The sequence below is a fragment of the Sander vitreus genome, chromosome 12, assembly GCF_031162955.1.
Source record: "Sander vitreus isolate 19-12246 chromosome 12, sanVit1, whole genome shotgun sequence".
Classification (NCBI taxonomy): Eukaryota; Metazoa; Chordata; class Actinopteri; order Perciformes; family Percidae; genus Sander; species Sander vitreus.
The window spans coordinates 18,745,814-18,766,844 of record NC_135866.1 but is presented as its reverse complement, the minus strand read 5'-3'; the positions used below and the strand labels follow the sequence as shown (position 1 = coordinate 18,766,844).

At 39.7% G+C, this 21,031-nt stretch overlaps 1 protein-coding gene across 9 annotated transcripts in view; it reads right to left on the bottom strand.

Annotated features, from left to right (window-relative positions):
• Nucleotides 1-21,031, bottom strand: part of LOC144527050 (receptor-type tyrosine-protein phosphatase mu) — a 158,018-nt gene that overhangs the window by 90,770 nt on the left and 46,217 nt on the right. For 4 of the 9 annotated variants that reach the window (XM_078264892.1, XM_078264893.1, XM_078264895.1 and 1 more), the window contains 5 exons: nucleotides 17,523-17,797; nucleotides 13,612-13,690; nucleotides 11,734-11,849; nucleotides 9,909-10,083; nucleotides 773-1,066 (listed from right to left, as the gene is read on the bottom strand). In XM_078264892.1, the coding sequence (XP_078121018.1) occupies nucleotides 773-1,066; nucleotides 9,909-10,083; nucleotides 11,734-11,849; nucleotides 13,612-13,690; nucleotides 17,523-17,797 (939 nt within the window). Of the gene's footprint in view, nucleotides 1-772; nucleotides 1,067-9,908; nucleotides 10,084-11,733; nucleotides 11,850-13,607; nucleotides 13,691-17,522; nucleotides 17,798-21,031 lie in introns of those variants that run through there. The other 5 variants (XM_078264896.1, XM_078264898.1, XM_078264899.1 and 2 more) reach the window with 2 other exon arrangements.

Sequence of the window (21,031 nt, the reverse complement as noted above, 5' to 3'; positions counted from 1 at the left end):
CTGGTTAATGTTGTGAGAAGGGCAATTTGTAAAACATCATCAGGAATTTTCAAAGTGTTTATGTACATGAGTTTGAATGCCCACAGTTTAGCAGCAATATAATGATCTAAATTTAAGGTGCCATTCTGCCTCACACATGATATCAATCTGTGTTGCTGATTAATTAAGAAGCTTGCAGGGACCTGGGAATGAGAATTACATTGAATAAACAAGTAGTTATAAAGTTAACCATGTGGCAGGGCAGTTTCCAGCTCTATGTCTGGAGGCAGACATAAATCATATAAATTATTGGGAGTCACAGCTGTGCATTAATTAGACAGCAAGGGACGTTAAGTTTTAAAATTGTTATTATTCCACTGGTTCATAGATGTTACCAGTTCTTCTGTAACATGTAATGCTTAAAAAGTATGCAATTGCTAATTATTTCAGGTGCTCAGGTAGAATATATTACTTAGAAAAGAGACAATGTATGTCCATATGCCAACAATCTTAATGAAGATCTATAGGCGGAAACAATGAAAACACAGAGGGCTTTGTCTACTGTAGAGAAATAATTAGTAAAATGGCAATGATATATGTTGGGCAATTGTGAGCTGCAGATATTTGTTTAAAATGAAATGAGGCTTTAGAGGAAACAATGGAGCCCTGATGGCTATTTATTGTATGCAGGAGGTGATTTGTAAATCTCTCTCTCTCTCACACATTGTTTTGGTTATCAAAGACAGTCCCTCCAATGCCAGTACTCTGTAAGTAATGGTATTTTTGGCCTCACCAGCACATCTAGTCCTGGCCCTCAGAGGGGGTCCGGGGGCTCCGGTGCCTCCTTCCAGAGGTCTGGTCAGCAGAACACTAATCTCATACTCTGTGTCTGGATCCAGGTGGCCGATCTTGTGTGTGGTCTTGTCTACGGGTTGCAGGTCGTACATGGTGCCGGACACAGTGCGGTATTCCACCTCCCTGTCGATGATTGGGCCGTCCCCATTGATGGAGTTGGCGTTCAGCTGGATCCAAAGGTAAGTGGCACCAACAGCTGTCAGCTGGGGTGGTGCAATTGGCACTGGAGGTTCTATAGAAACAAAAAGTTTTTGATTGATGTTAGATAAACCCATTATAACGGTGAAATGGTGGAAAGTCTTGACCATACAGAAAACAACTGTTTTTAATTTGTGTAAAAAGCACTGACATTCCCACACAAAAAAAAAGTTAATTCTTGTACCAAGCAAACATGATGCTCAAAATCAATTTCTTCTTCCAAACAATCAACCACATCAAAAATCACTGCGAAGCACATGAACAATCAATAGCTCCAGCTTGTTGGGGAATCTCATTAGTAGTACACTGACTAGAGTCACCCAAACCTTGGCAAATGCTGCTCCATTGAACTATTACTACTTATTGATTTCAATCAGAGGATGGAAAAGCCTTGGTTAATTGTCAAATACTGTAGTTGTCATCTATCTTGTCTGATTCAAAAGCTGATTAAATCTGGAATTTTATTGGAAGCTAAAAGTCGTTGATGGGAAAGCCTTAAACACAATTCTACAGCGTATTAACTATTTTGACTTACTTTTACAAGTTGTAGCTAGTTGTGGTAGCTCATAACATAACCACCTATCTTATATACTGTTGGGTAATTAGATCTATCTATAGATTTGTAAAGTAACTAGTAACTATAGCTGTCAATTAAATGTAGTGGTGTGTAGTGTATGAGCCAGTTCGCAGCCTTAGACCCTTAGTTGGGGCCCTTCTGGCTGTCCAAAGTCAACGCTTAAATCTTAAGGTGGCCGTGCTTTTGCCATCAGGGCCCCTCAACTTTGGAATGACCTGCTTGAGGAGATAAGGCTTGCAGAATCAGTGAACTCTTTTAAATCACTTCTTAAAACCCATTTTTATAGACTTGATCTCTTGTGATGTCTCTTTTTATCCTTTATTGCTCTTGATAGGTTTATTTTATTGCTTATTTTTATACGTTTGTTATTTTTTTTCTTCTTACTATGCTTTGAGTCTTGTGTCTTATTGTTTTTATTTACCCAAATTTTGTTTTGCTATTGTTTGGCCCCACTGTTTAGATCTCTGTTTTATTAAGCTCTGGATATCCTGCTTTTGCTTTGTCTGTCAAAGCACTATGTAAATTATTTTTAAAAAAGCTATATAAATAAAGTTTTTATTATTACTATTAGAAGTGGAATAAGAAAGAACAATGTTTCAGACTGAATCGTAGTGGAGTTAATGTATTTACATTTCGGTATTGCTGTTCAAAAGCAGGGCAAGAGTAGACAAAGTGAAATTCTGAGATGTCATCAGTGTGTCCCAGACAGAAATAATTGCACTTCAGTTCAAACAGTTTCAAAGTGTTATGTCATCTGGGCTGCAGCCTTTGTGTCAACTAAGGAATAAGACTCACTGTACAAATGACTGGGACTTTCAAAAAACAAATTACTGTATGGTATTTTTAAATAATAGGAAACTGCAGTTTAGGTTTATAAATAACAAAAACGTGTACAACTATTTCAAGGTAAGGTTCTGAAAGAGTGTACGAGTAAGTGTTCCGAAACTCCGACAAGAAAATATGAATTGGGAACACATGAATTCTATAGATACCCACAACAATAGGATCTACACTGGGGAAAAAAAAGTATTTAGTCAGCCACCAATTGTGCAAGTTCTCCCACTTAAAAAGATGAGAGAGGCCTCTAATTTTCATCATAGGTACACTTCAACTATGATAGACAAAATGAGAAAAAAAATCCAGAAAATCACATTTATTTGCAAATTCCTCTGGAAAATAAGTATTTGGTCACCTACAAACAAGCAAGATTTCTGGCTCTCACAGACCTGTAACTTCTTCTTTAAGAGGCTCCTCTGTCATCCATTCGTTACCTGTATTGATGGCACCTGTTTGAACTTGTTATCAGTATAAAAGACACCTGTCCACAACCTCAAACAGTCACACTCCAAACTCCACTATGGCCAAGACCAAAGAGCTGTCAAAGGACACCAGAAACAAAATTGTAGACCTGCACCAGGCTGGGAAGACTGAATCTGCAATAGGTAAGCAGCTTGGTGTGAAGAAATCAACTGTGGGAGAAATTATAAGAAAATGGAAGACATACAAGACCACTAATAATCTCCCTCGATCTGGGGCTCCACGCAAGATCTCACCCCGTGGGGTCAAAATGATCACAAGAATGGTGAGCAAAAATCCCAGAACCACACGGGGGGACCTAGTGAATGACCTGCAGAGAGCTGGGACCAAAGTAACAAAGGCTACCATCAGTAACACACTACGCCGCCAGGGACTCAAATCCTGCAGTGCCAGACGTGTCCCCCTGCTTAAGCCAGTACATGTCCAGGCCCATCTGGAGTTTGCTAGAGAGCATTTGGATGATCCAGAAGAGGATTGGGAGAATGTCATATGGTCAGATGAAACCAAAATAGAACTTTTTGGTAAAAACTCAACTTGTCGTGTTTGAAGGGGAAAGAATACTGAGTTGCATCAAAAGAACACCATACCTACTGTGAAGCATGGGGGTGGAAACATCATGCTTTGGGGTTGCAAAGGGACCAGGACGACTGATCCGTGTAAAGGAAAGAATGAATGGTGCCATGTATCGTGAGATTTTGAGTGAAAACCTCCTTCCATCAGCAAGGGCATTGAAGATGAAACGTGGCTGGGTCTTTCAGCATGACAATGATCCCAAACACACCGCCCGGGCAACGAAGGAGTGGCTTCGTAAGAAGCATTTCAAGGTCCTGGAGTGGCCTAGCCAGTCTCCAGATCTCAACCCCATAGAAAATCTTTGGAGGGAGTTGAAAGTCCGTGTTGCCCAGCGACAGCCCCAAAACATCACTGCTCTAGAGTAGATCTGCATGGAGGAATGGGCCAAAATACCAGCAACAGTGTGTGAAAACCTTGTGAAGACTTACAGAAAACGTTTGACCTCTGTCATTGCCAACACAGGGTATATAACAAAGTATTGAGATGAACTTTTGTTACTGACCAAATACTTATTTTCCACCATAATTTGCAAATAAATTCATAAAAAATCCTACAATGTGATTTTCTGGATTTTTTTTCTCATTTTGTCTCTCATAGGTGAAGTGTACCTATGATGAAAATTACAGGCCTCATCTTTTTAAGTGGGAGAACTTGCACAATTGGTGGCTGACTAAATACTTTTTTGCCCCACTGTATTACAAAAGAGAAATGAAAAGATTCTTCTGGGGAGCTGAATGGTGTCATCCAAACCATAATTAAAGCATATTAGGAATGTAACATTAGAATAATTTCAACACTATATCAATGATTGAACATACATGACAAACATGCTACTAAATATATTAAGGTGAAATGGGAGAAGGAACACAATAGATTGGCATGATATGTGGAGAACACATCACTCATCTACCAGTTCACAAATCTGGAGGGAAGAATCTGATTTGTTTCTTTAAATGAAAAGTAAGCAGCTGCGCAGTTGTCAGAAATGTTGGCGAGGGTGCAGGTCTTTTGATGTAGACCATTGTCATGTTTTTTGGGAATGTCAGAAAGTTATTGGAAATTGGTAAGTAAAGAAATGATAAGTAAAGAGTCACCACGAATAATATAAGGTCCCTAAAAGTTGTTTGGTGCTTTATCTATGTAAATTCTTTGAAGAAAATATTATTGCTAGTGAGAGATATTTGATCAAAATACTGCTTGTAGCTAGCAAGAAAGCTATCACTAGGAACTGGGGTAAGGAAACCCCACCAATGAAGAACCAATGGCTAACAATTATGGAAGAAATCATTTTAATGGAAAGACTGACACACAAACTGAGACTACAAGAACCACAACTGGACAGAAAACAGGAAAAATGGACTCAAAATGACGACGCTGGACTAGAACAACTGTTAAGAAACGTAACTCTAAAAAGTTTTTAAAATGTGAAGGCAATCCCCAAGCAGATTTCTTTTTGTTTTGTTTGCTAGTGTTTGTGAGTTTGTTGTTTTAATGGTGAATTGTCAATAAAGATTTAAGTGGGAAAACAAATGAACTAAAGCAATGTCCAAACATAATCCAGTTCAAAAAAAGGTACAAAGAAATAATTTTCAAAAGATATAGGAAAGAAGCAATGTGTGTTCACTGACGTATGTGTATGATTTTATATATATATATAAAAAAATATATATAAAAATTAGAAGATTAATGTGATAAATATAATTAAGATATACATATTTGGTAAATAAATGAGTACATTTATTTGATGTTTTGTTTGGTTTAATTTTGATATGTCTGAAATAAATTTCTTCATTCATTCATTCATTCATTCAATATTATCAATCAACAATTTTTGGGGGCCTTGTGGTGTTCAATGACAATCTTGCAGATGACCTCTGTTATGTCTAATCTTGCTTAAACCTTGTGCCATTTCTGGTTCAATAAGGCTTCTCGAAATGTCAGACAAGTTCTTGTTTTCAGGATTGAATTATTACTAGTGCAGTGCCCATACAAAACATGCTTGTTCGGAATGGGCCAAATGCTTGGTCTGTGGTATTGCTGCTTGCAGCTTTCTCAAGAACCGCTCATACAAACAACTTTACAATTGACACTTTCTTGGGTCCTGTGTAATACACCTGCCACGACATTGTTGCGTCACGCACCCAAGTCACAGCTACTCACGGTCAGAAACACCAGTGAGAAAACACACCGAAGTTGCAGGTCTTGGTCTCGAGATGTGTGAAAGACAGACGACTTGCTTTATAGTTAGATTAGATAGAACAAACAAACTTCTATAAGAATAGTTCTACACTTTTGTCTCCACTTTTCAAAGTCACATTTGACAATAACGCTTGTTCCAGTTATCATTTTAAAAATAGGTACACCATCTCACCGGCGTGTCTTTCATCTCTCCTGGTGCAACCAAAAACAACCCATTGTCAACAAAGAGCTATAACCCACAGCCAAGCCATTGCTTAGGAATCTACCCTTGTCACATACTACAATAGTTAAACCTCCCAAAGGCCACAGTGAGTAGCACTAATGAGCACACACATGTAACAAAATAATGCCATTAGTGGTCTGGCTGCTTCGCATGGAGTTGTCATGGAGAGGGAGAAGTCTCCAGGCACATTAGGGCTGAGGTGTCCCACAGAGAATTGGAGGCTCACCCTCAGCAGATGGTTACCCTACGGTGACCTCAGTCACAGGTCCCTAAACTCCCACTAATCTAAGCTCCCAGTGTTGCTGTCAAACATCACCTAAAGCGAAGCAGCTAATCCAGCAGGTCTTCTCCTGGACTTGCACGCAGTGCATCAGTCTGTGTGTTGGAGCCAGACAAAAGAATGAGGTGATCCAAAATCTGGCTTCAACCATTGGCTTGTTTTGATGGTCTTTTGTAGTATGTTATGCCTTAAAATGGGTTTAACTGAGTTAAGTGGAAATATGCTAGGATTTAATTTAAGCAACAGAAAGCAGCACAGGCTCATTGTGTAATGCAATCCCTCATAGTACAATATGGTATTACAAATACTGCTGTTGTAATGGTGTTTGGCATGTCATATTTTAAAACGTCAAATAAGAGTAAAATGTATAAATTGGGTTTCCCAATGTTGGTTTCATAGAACAGAGCGCTCCGGTTTTCTTGTATTTGTTTGGCTTTTATTTCTTCTCTCGAGAAAAGCAGATGAAATCTACAATTAGAAGACCAGATGTAATTTATTTTATTGCATGATAAATATATGTATCTATTAAAAGAGCCAAATTAAAAGTAACAACTAAAAGAAGTTACTAAAAGTATAGTCTATATCCTTGACGTTCCACTCCCGGGATTGCTCCGTTGCCGCTGGAAAATGCCCCGTATTTCACTCATTTAGGCTGGATTTCCGTTGCCTTGGGCTTCCTTTGTGTTGGCATTTTAACTCCAGTCGATTTATGAGGACTATGGTTAACCTTTTCTCAGATCTTTGCAGGGTAAATCCAGACAGCTAGCTAGACTATCTGTCCAATCTGAGTTTTCTGTTGCACAACTAAACATACACGTTCCACCAAAACATGTTCCTTCCGAGCCTGCGGCACTGCAACTTTTCTCCGGTGCTTAGCACCGCCCAAGACGATTGTGATTGGTTTAAAGAAATGCCAATAAACCAGAGCACGTTTTCCTCCCATCCCCAAATGCTGTATGAAGTAGCCAGACTCTCCTCCAGCGCGCTTTGGAGGAGGGTCTGGCAAAGCAAGACTACTAAAGTACAACTGAGAAATATCCTACCTCAAACGAGGAGTGTCTTGTAGGTTTCTACCAATTTGTTAACGTTTCTAGCTGATTCTGATAGATTCACAGGGTGAGAAACTTTGAACTTAACACGATATTCAACCACATATCGTCCGCTAAAGTTATGATTCTGCATGTTATGATTATCTGATTTTATCTGTATTATCTTAGGATAGGATTACCTGTGGCACCATTAGACTGCTGGATACAAATGCCCAAGGTATCAAGTGAGAGTCCTTCAATCATTTAATCAAGCTTCCTTTTATATGGATAAATGCTTTTTATGCATTCTGCATAGATGACACTGCTGCCATTCAATCCTATTTTTGCTGTTATCACTTGAGACGATTTATGTAACAATACGACTAAGCAGCACGATGTATTATAGCAATAAGCATTTCATTTAACTTTTAAAAGTTACTGCTTCACAAAAGCAACAGCAGCTTACGGTGATGAAATAATTTCTGTAGGTGCAGTAATCCTCTGTTCAACAGCCATAGCAGACACACTGAAAATAACGGATTACCGGTGTGAAATACACTCAAGTGCTGAAACACTTTAGGATATTAACAACTCAATTCCTACTGTTTAAGCCTCACGAGGCAGCTTCGCAGCAGCAGGGCGCTGGAAAGGGCTCCGAACTGAGCTCCGTGCTGGCTGGAGATGGGTGACAGTGCGCAGATGACAGTGGCGGCTATACACAAGGGTCAGTGAGCAGCTGTTGTCATGATGTTGACCGGATAGGCAAACGGCCTGGTGACAGCTGCGCCCCCCCCACACGCAACACCTGCCTGCCTGCCTGCCAGAATGCATTCACACAAATGCAAACTCATGCATGCACATGCAACTAAAACAGTCATCCTGGCATGCACATGGAACCAATGCAAAGACATACTAAGAACCATCAAAGGGCTGCAACTATACGTTTTTTCTTTCTCTCTTTATAATATTTTAGTCTGTTAAATGTCAGAAAATTGTGAAAAATGCTCATCAATATTTACCAGAACCCAAGGTGGTGACTTGACTTTGCTTGTTTTGTTAAACCAACAGTCTAAAACCCAATATATATTCAATTTACAATAATATGACAGCAAATCCTCACATTTGAGGGGCTGGAACCAGTGAATCGTTGGCCTTTTTGCTTAATGAATTACTTAAATGATTATTTATTGATGATTTATAGAAATTGTCATTTAATTTTCTTTCCATTGAGTAATCAATCGACTAACGTTTCAGCACTACAAGGGACAGACAGACAGACAGACCGACCGACCCGCACTTGAAAAGGGAGCAATTATCCCCCTTTCAGAACCGCTGGTTGCACTACAGGAGAGCCCATCACGAAGGGGGCACAGGAAAGTGGCTGCACTTGCCCAATCCATATGGGGCTCTGGAAATACATGCACTGCGCTTCCACACAGGTGCATAAATCTGACTGAATAACGGCATGAAAGGCAGAAGTGATTACCTCGGATAATCAAGCATTCACTATGCTCATGTTGAAGAATAAAGGCACTGTATGGTAATGAGGGGAGGGGGGAGAGCGAGCCCGTGTGCGACTGTAGCCTGCTCATAATCCACAGAATGGCTCCGTGGTCACTCCTCCAAGAACGAGTCAAGGAAGCGGTGAATACACATTTAAGGAGGATTTACGACTCCAACACATTGCTAGGAGGGTTAAGCACTTGTTTTATGACTGGTACGATAAGAGGAGATAGCCTTTTTTATGTGTATGACTTTTCTTTCTGCGACGAGTTGGCTTATTTCGGAGACATCAAGGTGTGAAATGCTGAATTTTAAGCAGGATGTGTTACATGATTTGATAAATGCCTAAAACTAGAAAATTATTTTAAATATTTATGACAAAGGCACTTTACACTTAACCGGTTTGTCTTGTGTAAAAATATATGTAGTAACACACTGAAAGCAGTGATCAGCAAAAATATTGCCGTCTAGCGAGCATGTCTAAGTGCGAGGATGAGTGTGGTTTTTGAGTGCTTCCAGTGTGTCAGTAAATTTTCTTTGAGTACACCACTGAAACTCACTGATACACTCGGGCAGAGAGACTTTATCTCCCTCTTCACTATGCTGTGTCTGGGCCCGGCCATTTTTCCATGATTGACAGACCTCGATCTGGACAGCCAGGATTAAACCTATCAATCACATAATGCTTGGAGACAAAAAGACCAAGAAGGACAAACAGGGCAGTAAATTCAATTGAGAGCACGGGGAGAAAATTGAGGCGAAGAAATATAGAAGGCCATTACCGGGCTATAGGGCTGTAGGAAAGTGAGGCCTTGCAGGATTTAGTTTCAGACGGCTCCATAAATTCATATCAAATGACTACAGGAGTGAAATATCAGTGAGGTTACTGTAAACCCTTTGTGATCTTTTAGGTGGAATTGTGCTCAGTCAAGGACAGCCTTTACATGGGAAGTATTAAAGTCCTGTGGATAACAAATCAACATAAAAAGCTAGTATTTTTTGTATCGCCTTAGCGGACATTTTCATTTATGAACTAGCAGCATTTCCTGTTTATCCCCTGTTGACTTTGTTGCATGCGTAGAGGTTATGTGGATGGAAAACATTGTTGCCGTTTGTGCTGTGTTAGTTCAGATAGGCGGTGTTTGTGTTTCTCTCTGCTCTGGGACCAATACTCACGTTTTATGGTTAGTTCCCCATAATTGGACACTCCGACCCCTTTGTCTGAGTGGACGATGCAGCGGTAGCGGCCCGAGTCGCCCTTGGTTGTGTTCTCTACATCGAAAGTGCCTATGAAGCGCCGATTGTTCCAAGGTTTAGTGGCTTTCATCGGGGCCTCCCGTCCACCAATGCCCTGTTTGGAACCGAGACAAACACACAAGTGAGCCTACAAAATGGAAAGGTTTAATAAGCAAAGTGGGCTGACCTTGTGTGTTTCAGAAACTGTGGTTGAGTGTACTTGTTGTCTGGTACCGTGCGTGTTTGTTTGTGTCCTATCATTCCCACCGGTGGCTGATAGTAGGAATACATTTATCACACAGGAACACACACACACACACACACACACACACACACACACACACACACACACACACACAGGGCTCTCCCCAGCTGTCACCCCTCACAGCAGGCAGATGGGGGACATTTGTTCATTAGAAATATTTCTTCATTACTGTCATCAGGGGACTTCACTTAATGTTTGTTTTCCAGCTCCTGTGCTAATGAGGACGTGTTTGTTAAAATGATGGAGTACCTGGCAGAGGACCTTTACCCAGCGTCATGCTCCCACTGATCACATGTGTGACAGTGTGCTTAGCAGCAGAGCCGACAGGGTTATGTCTGCCAGATGCACTACCTTTGCTGCTCAGAACAAGGTCAATTCAAGACTGCTGTGCAGCTCCGTTGTGCCGGATATAGTACACAGTATCCACAGAGCCAACATCTATATAGGTTAAGACCATACTGCGGTGATCTGAAACAACTGTAATCCCCTGCCTCCCAGACACAGGGGCCTCTAGAAATCCTGTGAGCAGGTGAGTTTTCAAACACAAGTGCACAATAAAGCAATGTGTGAATGGCTTAGCTTGAATTTGTCAAATGATTTATAAAGTAAACTATAAAAGCTACTTGTATTTCCTGAACCCAACTTTTAAAAGTGAATGTAAGGTGTTTGAAAATTAAGAAATTGTCATACTTTGTACAAGCATGGTACATGAGGTGCCATGATACATTACATACACATACAATATATTAACATGATTGGCCATTGACCATTTAGAGTTGTGGTTAAACTGCTAACCAGAAGTATGTTTGAGGTTTACTGACAATTTAAATGAACATCTGCTCAGCAATCAGCAACATGGCTGTGGTGGAAGGGTTTACATTTGGCCCTATGTAATTAGGGTTAAACATGTTTAAAATAACCAAGTACTCTTGCCTCAAATTCTGTTTTGCTTCCCTCTCCCTTTTACAGAGCAATTGGGATCCAAATAGTGTGAGTTATTGAACATGCACAATTGTCTCAAGTGTCTACAGTATTATAGGTTGTTGTGTGATGGGGATTGATTATCAATTTATGTTTTGTTTTCCATGTATTTTACTTTTTTTGTTGCCAACAGTGGTATCCAGATCGCACAAAATGGTTGAAAGTTGTAACCATACAACTTGATTTTACTTATATAAAAATGTTGATTTGGTAACCATTCCAGTTATAACAAATATTGTTATCCCCTTACACCAGACATTGATATTATGCATTATAATGACTTATTGAACCTGCTACATTAAATGGCTTATGCTAAATTTCTAATTTCCACATTTAAAGAAGACATTGCCTTCTTAGACAACAGTAGCACTGCTGATCAGAGGATTACATATTCAGACAGCAGGGTCTGTTCAGTAAGACACATTAATTTCCAGAGGGCCCCACTTCTAATACTGACTCCACCCTCTGATCTAGTCTTTTGATCTAGAGGGTAAATAAAAAGATAAACATGAATCTCACCTGAAGCCAGAGGCGGAAATTGTCCCTTTTGCGTCCATTGACGGTGCAGTGAAAAGATGCAGTCTGTCCAGCGTTTACCTCCACTCCCTTTATAGTCAGGAAGTGAGGTGTGCTCACTATGAAAGAAAAAAAAATATATATATATTAGACAGCTGCAGAAAAGTTATACAACAGTACATGTCAACTTCCCTAAAATGCGTTTATACTTACGCCTGAGTATTAATCGCCAGAACTGAGTGCTAGAGTAGCGGCTCAAAGGCTGCATCAAGATCTATGCTCCTGTGTCCACAGATTTCACTGCTACCCACTTTGTAACTCCTTTGCTATGATTTTTATGCAAAACTGGAGAACTAGGAGTAGGCTTGAATGGATAATGCTCTTACACTATCGGATACTCTCAGCGCCAGAGGTCAGCATCATTTTGTGAGGAACATTTCACCTAAATCCTTAAAATGAGACACCAGAGGCCCATCTTGCACCTACCAAAAAACCCAATTTCTGCTATCTGTTGACTGCATCTTTTCATTTATTGAGGGGATTTTTCCAAAAGCATTATTCTCTTCTCCAACTGTGCTCATTATCAGTATGCACACTGACTGGGATAGTCCACAAAAGTATCTTATGTAGAACATGTTTGATTAGTACCGCTATTCTGAATAGAAAAATAGGGCAATTCAGTGGAGCGACCTTGATACTAAACCAAATCTCCAAAGACTTAGCAAAAGCTAATTCTATCACTTTCATCATCAAGACTTTCACATACTTAATATTTTACAGCCACGTCTTTGAACTACACCTCCTTTATGAATTTGTCCTGTCAATCCATCCAATGCCAAGAAAGACAAATCTATTTTTCCTCATCACTAATGTCTTCTTTAATGATGCAAGAAGAGGCAGACCACCCAGTGGCATAATCACACCTTTGTGCTGGATATCCCACATGGTTGTATAAATAGAAAAGGAATTGTCTGTGCTCCACTGAGGAGTTGTTCTGATCACTTTGCTTATCACTCAAGAAACCCAATTGCCACTGAGCGGGTTATTGATCCACTCGCACTTTTGCGCATTTAAACATTGATCACGTCGCATGGCCTCATTGATTTTCTTAAATACATTTATATGCAACACCTATCGCTATATAAATCAACCTTATTGACATAACATTCGTAGGAATTCAGCGGCTTTCAAATGGGTACCAGGTCATTAGCGCCTTACGATCAGAGCTTGATACTTCAGCTCTGAGGGGTAGTATAAATCAATTGATGAAAACCTGTGTGGTATTGATAAAGACTTAGACTGTAGAGTGTGGAACCTCTTTGTATAAACTTGAGCAGTGCCATATGCACTCACATGACTCCCAGTACTCAAAAGCATAGATGTGTATCAAATATTTCAAATTCAAATATGCTAGTGATTGCATGTTCATTAGCTCTGCAGCGCACTGTAAAGTGCTTATATTCAGTAAGGACAGCAGAATTTCTGAGAGATGAGATGCTTTACTGAATATCCTTGAGGGAGGAGAAAAGTGGAATCCAAACACTAGCACCAGCAAACTGTATGGTTGTATTTGTTTTCCGTTCCCCCTGTGTTTTTTTGACACTATTTCTCCCATTCCTCAAAGGATAGATTTAACACAGCAACTCCAAGATTATATCCTGAGCACACTTCAGCATATCAACTGTATGCTCATAAATCTTCAGGGAACTAGGAGGAGGGAGGTATACACTTTGGATTGACTGTAGCATACTCTTTGAAGGCCTTTTGTTTGACTGGGAGGCCTTGAATAGAACAACGATACAGGTATTTGGGAGGGTGTCATGGAAAGGACAATGAATGTTTGATGATATTCTTTTATGGTGAAGGGGAAAAAGGACTTACTGCACTGGTGGCCCTGGACCACGACGTCTTTGATGGCCAGCAAGCCACGCTGCCCTGAGGTTATGGCTTCAAACACAATCTGAGGAGGAGAGAAGAGACTCATAACACCAATGATAAATGGGCACGTCTTTAAATGGCACTTGAGTGAGGCTGCCCATGTGCACAGAGAAGTCCAGCTCCTGCTAATGCAATCTGCTCTTAGCTGGGCCACAGCTGGTCACACAGCTGCAGGCCCCTGACATTATTTCCACAATATGTCAATGGTTGATAGGTGTTATGACATGCAAGTGTTAAATTAAGTTTGAGCCTTGAGACGATTAGCACACAGTCTGTGACAAACACATAATGTGCAGGGGGTGATACGCTGCTGAGATCCCGCTATCTAAATCATTTCATTTTAGTTTCGTCCAGGTGCTGAGATTTTTGCCCTCATCCCCAAAACAATGTAGGTGAACTGGATTTTGTTTGTGCATTGAATAATGACATTAGGAAAAATTCCTATGCGTATACCCATCTCTAAGTTTTCGTGTAACGTCCTTCCAACGTTCTTATAAACTACGAGCTAGTTTTTTGAATTTGTTTATTTTGCTAAATAAATTCAAGACAACAGTAACACAAGAAAAGTAAGTAATACAAAATAAATATTGTGCAGGTGAGATTAAGAAAACCCCTAGGGGCTTATAGAAGGAATCTCACCTAAGGAAGAGAGGAATAAAATATATAGAAATATAGATTTACTACATCACACTGCACTATTAAAACTTAGGAAATGTCATCTGGGACAGAATCTGTAAACCTGCTGCTAGGAAACATCTGCAGTGCAAATGCAAAATCCAAAGCAATCAAATATGTAAACAGGAAGTCGATGCAGCCTCACGAGCTGTGACATACAGTAACAATAAAGCTGTTATATACTGTATACTACAAGTGTTGCTGAGGTTTTGACCTATTTAGACTATTTAGACAAATATAATTGTTTTAGGAGACCAAATGCTAAACTTAACCGACAATTCTTTGTAAATGTAAGTGTGACTTTGTTTTATTTAAACATGCAAACATTGGAAAAATATGAGGGTGAAATAACAGTTTTAGGCAGGGGTGGAAGTAACAAATTACATACACTCTCGTTACTGTAACAAAGTTACGTTAATTTTACTTCTATACTGTGTATTTTTGTGAAACATTATTGAAAATCTTTCACGCTTACATCATTAAACAGCAAGTGTCAGGTTAGTATATGGTAGCAAGCTAATGTAAGCTTGGTCAGTTGGTTCACTAAGCAATTAAATGATTTCATCTGGCAGTTACTGGGTGTAAATATCTATTAACAACTAATGTAAACTAACTAAGAATTATTTTATGTGGTGCAACCTTTTTCAATCAGTTTTTTTGTGATGCGTGAATCTTCACTTAGCAAGGACTTAGATTATGATTAGGCAAAGTTTAAACTTACAAATGGCTGGAACAAGTGGCTGCTGGCTACTTTGAATAATGCAGACCTTAATGTGAACTGTTTTTTATTGTTGAGAGTATTGTTGGCACTACTTTCTATTAAAGAAATGGTCTCTATAAAAACTGTTGACTGGGGTAGAAAAAGAAACCAAAGTTATCTGCATGGATAGATGCCACTAGAGGAAAGTGTGAACATATGTGAACATAGATGCAGTTGCTCTGTCTAGTGTTACTTGTTTGACATGTTTGTTGCTATTACTGGCAACAAAAAATCTGAAATCAACTACAACTGTGCTGTGTAGGACTAACATGACCCTATTTTAAGGGCAAAGTTCTCCTGCAAAACAAATGGTCCTAAGCCCTGACAGAGGGCGTGTCCCAGCAGAATGTCAGAGTTATGTACTCACTGGTCTTCACTGTGATAAAAAGGGAAACAGAAAGCCAGTCCCTTCCCAAACCCAGGGTGTGGTACAGAGACCTATTACACCACACACACTCAGACTACACATGTTTTGAATGCCATTATTCCCTAAATATAAGCCTAGCTCTTCCAGTGAATGGTATATATTAATATATATGTTCCATGTGTCCTGCTAGTCGTAGCTAGGCTGCACACTCATACATCTGAGATTCCTTTTGTAGCCTGGGAATGTGGAGGCGGAGATAGTTACCATTGTCATCTGGGAGGCAGGATGCCTTCAGATAAGGCTGTCTAATTATAAATTTCTTTTTTTGTCTCATGAAATATAAAAGTGAATGTCTTGGGTGCCAATTATGGCCTCATTACAGGCTAATTTAAAGGAAATTAAAAGGCCAACCACTCCATATATTGCCACCAGACAAATTAACTAGCCCCCACTCTAATTGAAATCCTTTGTTTGTGCAACAGACATCAGTCAGCCTGCCTAATAGCTGTGATATAATTGATTCCAACATCAATGATAGTGCAGTGCATAATTGGGCCTGACCCACAGACTGAAAACATTCACATGGGATGAAAGCTGTTGATGTCACGGGAAAGTTCACCATTCTCATTTTTCAGAGAGACGTACAGTGAACCCAACATTCAATGTCTACATCACCGCACTGGCTATCCCTAAGGGACTTTGCTAAGTACTACATTCCAGCAGGATTGATTAGCTCTGCCATAGGCTCTACTGTATTGAAATCAAGATAGATGAGGACACATGGGTTTTTCTCTTTCATTGGTGCGCTGCTGCATTTCAGGATACATAATGGGTGTTCATCCTAGTATTTTTGAGTAGTATGTGTAGAACATATTTGGACACATTACATTTACTGAAAACTACAGTTTTCACACAATCTCAATTAAAAGTTTTAGGGATGACCTGACAGAAGAGTAATTATCAAAGGCTGAAAGGCTCATGATGACTTAAAGCCTTACTGGTAATTAAAAAATAATTTCCAAGTATCAGGTGGCTTCCCTTTGACGATTGCGTAGGTTACTATGCAATTAAAGATACCTATAATTAGAGCCATGTTGTTAATTAGTGACAATTTTAAGCATTGGTCTATATTTTCTTGACAGAGTGGCGCCAAGATCATTAGCATCTCTCATTTACCCATGTTGTCAATTTAGGTCTGGAACAATTACAAAAGGAAACAGACCTTCTGCTGAGGTTTGAAAGGCAACAGATGCTGGGAATTTCTCTGAACACACTGGAAAACTTAACACGTCATTTTGGGCCTAAATGCTCACCCCATGTGCAGAGATTTGCTGAAACAAATGCAAACTGCATGTCAAAATGTTCAAGCCAAACTAAAAACATATGACCAGACTGGCTTTGTGTCATTATGTCACACAAGGATCGTCATCCTGTTACATTCCCCCTCGTCTCTCTTTTCTTTGTCCATGTGCCTCTCATTAAGGCTCCTATCTTGCACTCAGCATTGAAGCTCAGAGGTGTCCCTTGTTAACCAAGTTATCAGGGTGATGAGCAAGCAGAAAGACTCCCCTCAGCTCCACTGTGGACCAGCTCTGCCAGGCCATAATGAAATAATTCACTGCAGGACCGTCTCCCATTGGGAGGTTAAGGGGTCTCTCTGCATCAATTAACATTTAGTGGACTCATGGAACAAGCCCAGTGAAGACTTATAGCCAGGCAAGTGTGAAATCACCTTGCCCCGTCCAGCAATGTGCATTGGTAAGTGAAAATGAGTTTTCAGAATTGGAAAAAGAGAACTGGCTCAGACGGAAGAGAGAGAGAACAGATTACCATGGATACCGAGGTAGCACCAGAAATCAATAATCATAGGTGTTTTGAATGGGCTATTGTGCCATTGTTGGACCTTCTCAAATAATAAATTTGTCTTGCTCCACCCAGTGAACAGGATTTAATGACTTTGGCTTAACTATAAAAGCTGCTTTAAATGAGCAACCTAGTTTTGTGATGCGACATTATGCAAAAGAGAGCTGGATTGAGACTACATTTCTTCACCTGGTAGAAGTTGGGCCAGTAGGTGCTGATGGCCAGTTCTACCTGTCCCCAGGAGCGGGTAGCTGGACTTGACACATTCCAAACAGGCATCCCCATGGGACTGTTGTTTTCTTTGATATAGACATTTAGATGACCTGGGTGGCTGTTGTCTCTGCCTCCTATATAGTAGTGGAAGGTAACACAGTGGGTGTCATTCTCCCTCAGCTGTGGTGTCAGCAGTAAGGCCTTCTGCCCTACAAAGCGCCCGGACGTGTTCATCATCATGAAGGCTGAACCTGCAACATGGACAAGAAGATTCATGAGTTGAGCAGGTTTTATTCAACAAGCAGTTCAAACACTGTCAGGTAAACTGATATCCGTAGTAAAAGATCCTGCAATTCTCATAATCACAGCGTCCTATGTACAACTGCAACCTTAAAAAAAAAAAAAAAGATACTGGTTACATTTTATTACCAGGAAGTATTTAGCCACGGTAGCACTGTGGCTCTATGAAAGACAAGTCGATCAGTCCTCCACTTTCAGACTGACTGAAATATCTTAACTACTGAATGGATTGCCATGGAGTTTTTTACAGACATTCATGGTTTCCAGATGACATACCCTAATGACTTTAGTGATCCCTTAACTTTTAAACTAGGGCCATTGCCAGGTTCGATTTTTATTCGTTCAATACTACCTGCAAAACTAATGACATTCCCACCAACTTCAGCTGTATTTTGTCTTTGTTGTGCCTCAAAGAGTGTAGACCGTCTTATTTTACACGCACACTAAAAGGCAACACATGGCGGTGTGTATGATAAGCATCAAAACACTTGCACAATGTTTTCTAAGTGAATGTGTAAGGACACACCACTGTACTATTTCTCTGTGTATGCATTGGGTGTGAAATGCCACATCACTGTTTGACACCCACATTGCATTTAATAGGCACTGATTTTCCAAACAAGAACCAAATCATTTTCTCTCCATTTTTTAACTCTGATGTTTTGAAAATTGACCATGAAGTGTATTGAGTTTTACATAGTCAACAGTGAGGTAGAAGCAAATAAATTAATATAATGTATCTTTAAAGTAAGATGCTAAAGACTAATGTGATACTCTAGCAACATAACCTGGATCTGATGTTGTTAGAGGCAGGCGGTTGTTAACAAACAAGAAAGAACTCCGAGAGAAAAGTCTGATTATTACTAGCGATCAAGTCCTGAGGTTTAACAGTAACTAAATAAAATGGTCTTATCTTATTAGAGTATGCAGAAAGCAGGTAAATGACTGTTCTGAGACCTTTTCTATTAGCGCTGAGAATTCAACCATGTGACCCTCAATGAGAAAATGCTCTTATCTTGTGATTGATACAAAACTCTCTAATCATTATCGTTAATCAAAATACAAAGACAAAAAAACTACTAATCGTAAAAATGTTGGGTGTTTGAGAGGAGTGTTTTTCCCCCTCAATGACAGAGAGAGGGGAAATGATGAGAAATCAATAAGTTAAAATCTATTTGCCAACCAAGCCCCATTTAGATTTTATCATCACTTTGGTTCAATATTAAAGGTTAATCTAATTCTCTCCCCTCTTGCCAATAAAACACAAGTGAGAATTATTATATTGGCACACTTTCAAGGAGATGCAGAACACATTCTATTTGTCATCATATTTAGCTTGGCTTGGTAATGAGATGGCACATATCGTAAAAGCATTTGAGACACAGCCAAAAAGAGTCGGTTTATGTCGAAACACATTTTCTTTTGAAAGTGTGGCACTGATTGCAAGGCACATTTTGCTTAGAGGTGAGACAAACAACCTGTAAGCAAAAAGCTCTGCTCTCCTGCATGTGAGGCAGAGCTGAACCACAGTGGATGTGAATCGTTATCATTAAATTTAACATCTGGTACATCGCTCAGATTTGGTGTTAAAAAGGGTGAATAACGTTGACTAAATCAACAGGCTTGGTCCCCAAGTGTGTCAGCCAAACAGCCTGTCACAAAATCCTATTTGTTCCATCAATGACTCGAGCTTGCCCACTTGTCTTGTTGTGCTGCACTTGTAATGCTCACCAATTCCATCTGTCTCCAGCTTCAGATAACGAGTGGGGGTTCTGTCATGTTTACACAATGAAACAGGAGGAGAGGGAGCAGAGGAGGAGGAGGAGGAGCAGTGAGTTGTGATGACACCGAGTCAGCCTCCTCGGCTTTTGTTTGTCAGGTGGTAGCAAGTTGTTTTTTTAAAATGATCTGAACATGTTTTGGATCACATGAGCATCACATCCATTTAATTTCTATGATCACATCATACGAAGAGCTGCATTTTAATATGAACTAAAAACTCCAGACGTGAAACCATGAACTCAAAACAGAGAAACCATGCTATACTGCTGCTGAATCTATGCATGTAAAATGCACATTGTCCACATTTGATTGTGGATCACACAGACCACATGGGCGGCAAGTGCAATACAGATTATATGGGCCAGAAAGTGCGCTGTAGAATGATTTGATTGTTATTTTATGTAGGCATTTTAAAAACATTATTTCCATAATATATTCCTATAATTTATGAAATCCAAATGAATAAATACATAGTTTGGCATGAAAGTATTGTTGACCTTGGAAACAGTAGTTTGACAAATAATTGTAACTTAAGGTCCACTTACTAGCTTTTTTCCCCAGAGCTTTCACCTACATCCCATGGTCTTTTTCAGTTGTCATGGAGATATCACAGTAAGTTGTCATCACATGACCAAAGTGTGGAACTTCGGAACTACGAAACTACTTCCATGACAACTGAACAGTTCCAAAGTTCCATATATAGCTCATATGATGACAACTGAGATATCGCCATGACAACTGAGCAAACTCCATCTGCTGAGGAATACTGTGAGATGAGACTGGAAGCCCTGAAAAAAGGTAGTAATTGTTTTGGTTTTTTTTTTTGTCAAACAAATACATAATTCAAAAATATAAAAAAGTGTGAATAAAAGGCTGTCCACACCAAGAACAATAACTATAACAAAGATGTGAGCATACACACTGATGATGATGATGATGATGATGATGATGATAACATTCATTAAAACGGCGGCATTAAGCATATGCTGGGTGCTCCAGCTGATAATACATAATACGCTACAGCAGCAGACATTGCAACCTAAGATTACAGGAATGACTGCAGTAATATCCTACATATTCATGAATTGTAGCACATTTAATGAACCTTAAAATATAAGGTTATTGTGTACTGGCAGTCCACGGGGACCTCCATATCGCCTTGCACAGAGCTTTAGAGAGCCTAGGATGAGAGCAGACTGGCGGGTATCAGATATGTCCAGAGCACCGGAACAAAAACAGACACATTACAGACAATACAATAACATCCAAAACTGTTTGTGTGATATGAGAAATACTTTCAAAAAACTAATGTTTAAAAATACAAAGATGGCCAAAATGCACCGACTGTACTATGGTTCATTCACACACAAGGTAACCATTTTACTTTGTTTTACAAAAGGCAA